Here is an 8,573-nt window from a genome sequence, read left to right on the forward strand (position 1 = left end):
AAAAATAGAATTCATTTCAATATAAAATGAGTGAGACTTGGATTCTAAAGGGGCTTAGTCAGTGGATGACTAAAGCAACCTTTATATAAGATGGTCTCACGTAGAAATCAATTTCAAGATACATTCTCTAGGAGGCTGGGGAGAGGTGGAGGAGGGAAACAACCACCAAAACATACATTGTCTGACAGCTTTGAGCTAAAATCCAGTATCTTAATTTGAGATTAATGTAAGAAATCTGTCAGGTATTTTTAAAAAGTAGCTTATCACTATTTAGGAGTTGACTTTTTCTGTTATAGCTTTCATTGAAAGACTATTGTTTTAGTCATTCTCTCCTAAATTCCTTTTCCTGATAATAAAAGATTGAGCTCATACCTTTGCATAATGATCTGGAGAGTATTTTAAGCTTGGCATGTTCAAACCTGGCAGACTCAATTAATATGTGGACAAACTAGCCCATTAGAAAATTTTTAAAGTTCCAAGCCATAAATATGTTTTAAATGAACATGGGCATGTGTAAAATTAGTACTTAAGCCTTCAAATAGCGCAGACATTCAAAATGCCTGTTGCCTTGGGTGACTGATTTTCAGTGAGGCTGTCACTTACCCTACACTTTACTGTTTGTGTGAAACAGTGCCAGGAACAGAGTCAGGAGAGGGTTTGCTCCTTTAGTGCTCTACTACCCTCTGCTTTCAGCAGAGAGAAGGCTGCCGTTTTATTTCTTAAACTCCTACCATATGGAAAGCGTCTAAAAATAAACTTTGGATTTGTATTGGACTTCTAAATTTGTAACCTCCTTTATCCATGACTAAAGCCAATGTAAATACCTTTAGTTACTCTACATAGAAAGCTGTGGCATCGTTTTAGTAAGAAAGATCACCAACCATAATATTTAAAATTATCAACCAAATTATTTTATCTTTAATGTATGTTCTAGTTGACATGAATGAGACCCTGCTTGTGTTGTCAAGCAAAAACTAGTTGGTGGTTTTTAGTGAATCCACTTTAATTTTTTGTGCATGAATTGTTGGTGTAATTTTGTAGCAGACATATTCGTGAGAATGTAGAAGTACACCAGTTTTTGACACAACAGATTGTTTAAATGGATCGTTATTCACTTTGTAAATTCTGGTCAGTTGGGCCTTCAGTCAGCAAGTGTATAATGAGCACCTGTTGCTTGCCAGGCACTGCTAGGTCTTGCGAGATACAAAGTTGTGTAAAGGATGATTCTTGTTCAGACAAGTAAGAGAGAAAGGAAAAAGAAAACCTGGGGACAACCAAATATTTTAACTGTGTTAACAGAGAAATAGATGCTATGGGAGCATGGAGGAGAGATGAGTAGAGTAATACTTGGGGGCATTGGGAACAGCTTTAGAAAAATGTTTCAGTTGGCTTTTTTTTTTTTTTTTTTTTCTTTTTGAGACAGAGTCTCACTCTGTTACCTAGGCTGCTGGAGTGCAGTGGTGTGATCTCGGCTCATTGCAGCCTCCACCTCCCAGGTTCAAGTGATTCTCATGCCTCAGCCTCCCGAGTAGCTGGGATTACAGGTATGCACCACCACTCCCAGCTGTGAGTTTTTTTTTTTTTTTTTTTTGAGATGCAGTCTCGCCGTCACTTAGGCCATAGTGCAGCAGTGCAATCTTGGCTTACTGCAGCTTCTGCCTCTCAGGTTCAAGGATTCTTTTGCGTCATTCTCTGAGTAGCTGGGACTACAGGTGCATGCCACCACGTCCGGCTAGTTTTTGTATTTTTAGTACAGACAGGGTTTCACCATGTTGGCCAGGCTGGTCTTGAACTCCTGACCTCAAGTGATCCGCCCGCCTTGGCCTCCCAAAGTGCTAGGATTACAGGCGTGAGTCACTGCACCCAGCCTAATTTTTGCATTTTTAGTAGAGATGGGGTTTCGCCTTGTTAGCCAGGCTGATCTTGAACTCCTGGCCTCAAGTGATCCTCTCGCTCTGCCCTTCCAAAGTGCTGGGATTATAGGCACTTTTCATAGGTGTTCAGTTTGAGGGTATATGTAACCATATCTGTTGAGGTGAACTGCTTAAAAACCACGGTTCGTTTATTTAATTGGGAATTGTTTTTTTCCCTCCTTTTGTGATAACAGTCAAACCTCTAAATTGATTTTCTTTTGTCTTTCTTTCTTCTTCCAACTGAGCCACGACACTGAGCCTCAGTTGGATCTTAAGTAATAAAAATTATTTACAACAGAGGCTATATTTTTTTGAGTGCCAGGATTAATGTTACCCACCAGGGAAAGGAGAACATTCTAGGCAGTAGGAGAAACAGTAGAACTATCAAAGACAGTATGTTCTAGGAGGAAGTTTGGTGTGGGTAATGGGGAGTAGGAGGGACATTAGTGGCCAGAGAGCAAAGGCTAGTGAGACTGGGTGGGATCAGATTATGAAAGGCTTCAGGGCCAGGCATGGTGGCTCATGCCTGTAGTCCCAGCATTTTGGGAGGCCAAGGTTGGAGGATGGCTTGAGCCCAGGAGTTTGAGATGAACCTGGACAACATAGTGACACCCCATTTCTATAAAAAATACAAAAATTAGCTGGGCATGGTAGTGTGTGCTTGTGATTCCATGTACTTGAGAGGTTGAGATGGGAGAATTATGTGATCCCAGGAGTTTGAGGCTGCGGTGAGCTGTGATCTTGCCACCACACTCCAGCCTGGGCAACAGGAAAAAAAAAAAAAAAAGGACTCTAGATATACCACTGATTCTGTCTCTATTGTCATGTCTTTTTTCCTTGTCTGTAAAGACTTTCTCCACTCTTTGCCAATCTAACTTATTTTTAAAGGTCCGGTTTTATCGCATCTGTTATGTAAAGCCTTCGTCCCTTTTCTCCAGCGCTTACCGATTTTTTACTGTGAATGATTGCACAAAGAGGCTGTATTATGCCTCATAATAAGGATTTCCATTTCTTGAACTGTTTTTTGTTTTGTCTCATCTGTCCAGCTAGTTTCTCAACTCCTTAAGAGAATGAATCCTCTTCAGCGCCTGGTATTAGTGCTCATCACATTGTGAGGACTCAAGAAGTAAATGATGAATATAGAGCACTTACATATGCAAACCATTACAATAAGTAGAGATTGCCTATGTTTTTTTAAAAGGCATTTCTCGGCCGGGCGTGGTGGCTTACACCTGTAATCCCGGCACTTTGGGAGGCCGAGGCAGGTGGATCACGAGGTCAGGAGATCGAGACCATCCTGGCCAACGTGGTGAAACCCCGTCTCTACTAAAATACAAAAAAATAGCTGGATGTGATGGTGCGCACCTCTAGTCCCAGCCTATTCAGGCTGGGTAGAGAAATCGCTTGAACCCAGGATGCGGAGGTTGCAGTGAGCTGAAATTGCGCCATTGCACTCCAGCCTGGTGACAGCGAGACTCTGTGTCCAAAAAAAAAAAAAAAAAAGGCATTTATTAACATCAATAAGAGCAATTTTCAGAGGTATAGGACAATTGTCATTTGGATATAAAATGAGTTAATAAAAACACTTACAGAGTTGTGAGATTTAGTTTTAATATTTAAGCACTTGCAACAGTATACTAGCATATAGGAAGTGCTCAATCAGTGTTACCTATTATTTAACTCCACTTATATGGGCCTTTTTACCAGTGACAGAACTCTTAACACTGTTGTGGGCATGGAGAGGATTGAAAGGAGATAAGAAACAGCTTCTTACCTTTGAAACCAAATGTTTTTTAGGAATGGGAAGAACTGTTTATATTGCATGAACTTTTATTTTTCTGTTTGTGTTGTAGTGATCGGAGGGTATGGTTGGCATGGAATTGAATTTCATCTGTCTGTGGGAATTGTAAGCAAGGTAGGTCCCAGATTTATTTACTCTTCCCTCCCTCCTTTCCTAATGTGGTCGTTAGTATCTTCAGTTATACTGACCTAGAATAGATCAGGTTTGACTGTTGTTTGGGGAAACATTATCTTTTTCAGTGTCACTCATCGTGCCGCTTGATGGTCTGTCCTGTGGTTTATCCAGTGTTGTGGACTACATCTAGTATCTCGTTAGAATGTAGAGAATGCTGAGAAACAGCATAACCAATGTAAAATTTTGGTGGTCCTAGAACAGAACCATGAATTTACACATGTACCCACCCACACATACTCCTACCTCTTTAATCCAGTCCCTGGGGGCAGAAGTTTTTGTGTTGGAGCCATTATGTAAACCAATTTAGGGTAGTGGGTAATGGTAGTCTAGCTTCTTCTGATCACTCTAAAAATCAGTAGCCTGTGTGAATGGTAGACTAAATGCAACAAAGGACCTGACTAGACAGTAGCCAGGCCATTACTGGCAACTGTAAATTTTCTTACTGATGACAGGATCTGTCCATCTGTAACCACTAGAGTTTGATTTGACACAGCATGCTTTGTTCCTATCTTAAGCTCCCGGGCCTGAACAAACGTACACCAGATACAGCTTTGGCTTATATATCTGTCTTATGTCAGGTGCCTGCAAAAAGAGCTATAGATGGCAGTTCACGCAGCTCTGCAAAACTATTTCTGTCAGAATATTTTGTGTCAAGGTAAAGGCTAGTGCTAGTTCATGTAGTTCTAGTTTTCTGTCACCAAAGGTATGTTGAGATTCCCCTTGCTCATTGGTACAGGAGACCTGGCTCAGTTGGAGAGTAAACTTGACAGTCAAAACAGGACTTCCCAACCAGGAATTCTGTAAACTTGTGTGTGTGGTTCTATGGGATGATGTCAGTCTGAACTCTTGCTGCATCTACACTTAGCACAGGTTCTTGAGACTGGCTTTCTCTCAGTCACAAAGAAGAGAAACCTTTAGTACTTTGCTGCAGGGAAAAACAGTGTAGCCACTTCCTGTAGCAGAAGGAACGTGGCCTTGGAATTGACACTGCTGTCTAGGAAGGAGGAGGAGATGGTAGATTAAAGTTTAACTTCTGTAAATGAATCCTTCATTGTCATTTAGTGGTCTGAATTTTCTGGGTGTGGTCTGTGTGATCAGTCAGAAAAATATCTTTTTTCTATTGTTGTACTTTTATATTGGGATAATAAACTGTTTCATGGAAACACTGTGTGATAAAAATTAATGGAAAGTAAAGAAAGGTACCAACTTTTATTGAATTCCTGCTGGAGTTAGGCATTATACTGTAAATTTTCATGTATGTTCTTTTATTGAACTATATCAAGTTCATTGATATTACAGTTTTTCAAGTCTAGGTGAATAATATTGTGACTCAGTGTCTTGAACTGTTTATAATAGCCATTTAGAGGATATAGAATTGTGTAGTGTTTCATGTTATTTCATTTGTTTTCTGGAGAAGGAAAGAAAATAATTATATGAGTTAGTTTTCTTTTTTGGGGGGCTTGCTACTGATTAGCCAAAGGCAGGGTGGAGACTAGCAGGTCTGAAATTAGAGACACCTGTGCTGTTTTGGGAAGTTGAGACTCTTGACCTAGGATTTGCTGAAGTTGGTGCAGGAGAGGTCAGTGTAGGTTAATATTTTCAGAGCTCAAAGCAAATGTGGATTGGGGTTGTTTATAGGTGCAGTTTTGCTTGATCTCTGTATCTGCAAATGGAGTAAAAAAGTACAGTACTGCTGTTTTGGGAAACTTCTGCAAAAGTCCCTGAGCCAATGCAAATTAATCTTCTCCAAAAATACCAAGAAAATTCCCCATTTGGCTGTTTCACCTGGTTGAGGGAATTGACTGTTGTCATTATGCTTGTAAAAAAATTACCAGGCTGGATGTGGTAGTTCATGCCTGTAATTCCAGCACTTTGGGAGGCTGAGGTGGATGAATTGCTTGAATCCAGGAGTTTGAAACCAGCCTGGGCAACATGGTGAAACCCTGTCTCTACAAAAAACACCAGAAAAATTAGCCGGGCATGGTGACATGTGCCTGTAGTCCCATTTGCTAGAGAGGCTGAGGTGGGAGGATTGCTTGAGCCTGGGAAGTAGAGGCTGTAGTGAGCTGTGATTGCATCACTGCACTCCAGCCTGGGTGACAGAGTGAGACCCTGTCTCAAAAAAAAAAAAAAAAAAAAAAAAAATTTCCACAGTTTTGTTTGTTTGTTTGTTTGTTTTTTATTGAGAGACAGGGTCTTGATTTGTTACCCAAACTGAATTGCAGTGTGGAACAATTACAGTTCACTGTAGCCTTGAACTCCTGGGTTTAAGTGATCCTTCTGCCTCAGCCTCCAGAGTAGCTAGGACTGCAGGCATGTGCCACCATGCCTGGCTAATTAAAAAAAAAAAAACAAAATTTTTTTGGTAGAGACTGATGTCTCACTGTATTGTCCAGGTTGGTCTTGAACTCCTGGCCTCAGGTGATTCTCCTACCCCGGCCTCCCAAAGTGTTTGCATTTACAGGCGTGAGCCACCATGCCTGGTCCACACGTTCTTTTAAAACAATTATATATTTGATTTTCTGTTTTTAAATTTTCTCTTGAAATTCTTCTCTCTTGGGAGATACCATCTCTATGTTTTTCAGTCATGCAATAGCTGGGGGTCAGAATAAATTGTTCGGCTCTCTCCTAGGTGATATGCAATTAAACTGAAATCTTCCTTCTCCTTTGGACTTGTGCATATATCTATGAGAGGTGAAAAAAATCTGGTTAAGAGCAGCAGAATTACCTGATACTATACTGTCCTTTAAAGGGCTGAGGTGGACACATTAACATTTCTTAATCTATGCATTTTTCCATGTTTATTTTTCTGTCTATTGAATGAATTACTGTACTTTTCCTCTTGGCCACTTCCTTTTTATGGTTTAGTGAGAGAAACTTAATGTAATTTTTCCTTCTTTGTTGAACAAATATTAGTTCTTTAAAAATAACTTTATTGAGGTGTAATTTATATACTACAGAATTTGCCTGTTTGAAGTGTACAGTTTATTTTTAGTAATTTTGTGGAGATGTGCAACCATTGCCCCACTCCAGTATTACATTTCCAGTGCCCCAAAAAGATCCCATGTAAACACCACTTTTTAACTTCCTTTGAAGTCAGGCACACATTTTATTAAGTTCTGCATCAGATTTAATCTTCTTCCACTCATGAAGTTTTCCACCACTCTGCGTATTGCACCTCTTCTTTCCTCTTCTTCTTTATATATTTCTTATTACTGGTCAAACATACCACTCATTTGTTATTTTATTACATTTTCTCAACACTTTTTAAAAAGTGTAACCTTGAAAAGAAGGGATTTAGCTTTTATTCAAAGTTATTTTTTTCTTTGAAAGTTGTTATCTTGTAATGCCTCAGGCCTCTCAGTAAGAGCTCATTATTCTGGGTTTTTGTTCATTTCATTTGCTATTTATTTATTTATTTATTTTTTTTTTGAGATAGAGTCTCGCTCTGTCACCAGGCTGGAGTGCAGTGGCGCGATATCAGCTCACTGTAACCTCTGCCTCCCAGGTTCAAGCAATTCTCCTGCCTCAGCTTCCCAAGTAGCTGGGACTACAGGCGTGTGCCACTACACCTGGCTAATTTTTTGTATTTTTTTAGTAGAGATGGGGTTTCACCATGTTGACTGGGATGGTCTCGATTTCTTGACCTCGTGATCCGTCCGCCTTGGCCTCCTAAAGTGGTGGGGTTACAGGCATGAGCCACCGTGCCCAGCTGCTATTCATTTATTTTTAAACGGAATAATTTATTGGTTATTTCTTGTGTGTGTATACAGATCAGGTATTAGCTAATTTGGAGAACTCTGCTCTGTGCATAAGTATTCAGATGCTCAGTAAAAGATGTGAATATTGTCGTACATTTGAGCTTTTCCTTTTTTTTTTTTTTTTTGAGACGGAGTCTTGCTCTGTTACCCAGGCTGGAGTGCAATGGTGTGATCTTGGCTCACTGCAACCTCTGCCTCCTGGGTTCAAGCGATTCTCGTGCCTCAGCCTCCTGAGTAACTGGGATCACAGGTGTGTGCCACCATGCCCGGCTAATTTTTGTATTTTTAGTAGAGACTGGTTTCACCATGTTGACCAGGCTGGTCTCAAACTCCTAAGCTCATGATCCACCCACCTCGACCTCCCAAAGTGCTGGGATTGCAGGCATGAGCCACCACGCCCGGCTACACTTGAGCTTTTTAAAGGCCTACCTGCCATATTGGTTTGTTTCATTAATGGTGATGTTAAATCTCATCATTTGGTTGAGTCCCTGTCTGCCAGATTTATCCATTGTAAACTGTCTTTTCCCGTTTGTGATACATAATCTGTAGAGCCATACTAATTGTTTACTTTTGATATCTCTTGTATAGAAGTACCATGTGGTTGTCACAGTAGCAATACGTCTTCTTAGAGTAACAAACTAACCTGGCTAACAGTGTTTAAAAATTGAGCATTATGGCCAGGCGCGGTGGCTCAAACCTGTAATCCCAGCACTTTGGGAGGCCGTGACGGGCGGATCTCGAGGTCAGGAGATCGAGATCATCCTGGCTAAAACGGTGAAACCCTGTCTCTACTAAAAAAAATACAAAAAACTAGCCGGGCGAGTTGGTGGGCGCCTGTAGTCCCAGCTACTCAGGAGGCTGAGGCAGGAGAATGGCGTGAACCCGGGAGGCGGAGCTTGCCGTGAGCTGAGATCTGGCCACTGT

The 8,573-nt window shown here is 40.7% G+C and overlaps 1 protein-coding gene across 2 annotated transcripts in view; it reads left to right on the forward strand.

Moving 5' to 3' along the window:
• The first annotated feature begins 3,679 nt into the window (after positions 1-3,679).
• The window catches only part of MKL1 (megakaryoblastic leukemia (translocation) 1), a 188,867-nt gene continuing 183,973 nt past the window's right edge, over positions 3,680-8,573 (forward strand). For both annotated transcript variants that reach the window (XM_011978805.1, XM_011978806.1), the window contains exon 1: positions 3,680-3,828. In XM_011978805.1, the coding sequence (XP_011834195.1) occupies positions 3,700-3,828 (129 nt within the window). In that variant the 5' untranslated portion in view covers positions 3,680-3,699. The remainder of the gene's footprint in view (positions 3,829-8,573) is intronic.

The sequence above is a fragment of the Mandrillus leucophaeus genome, unplaced genomic scaffold (assembly GCF_000951045.1).
Source record: "Mandrillus leucophaeus isolate KB7577 unplaced genomic scaffold, Mleu.le_1.0 Scaffold2, whole genome shotgun sequence".
NCBI lineage: Eukaryota > Metazoa > Chordata > Mammalia > Primates > Cercopithecidae > Mandrillus > Mandrillus leucophaeus.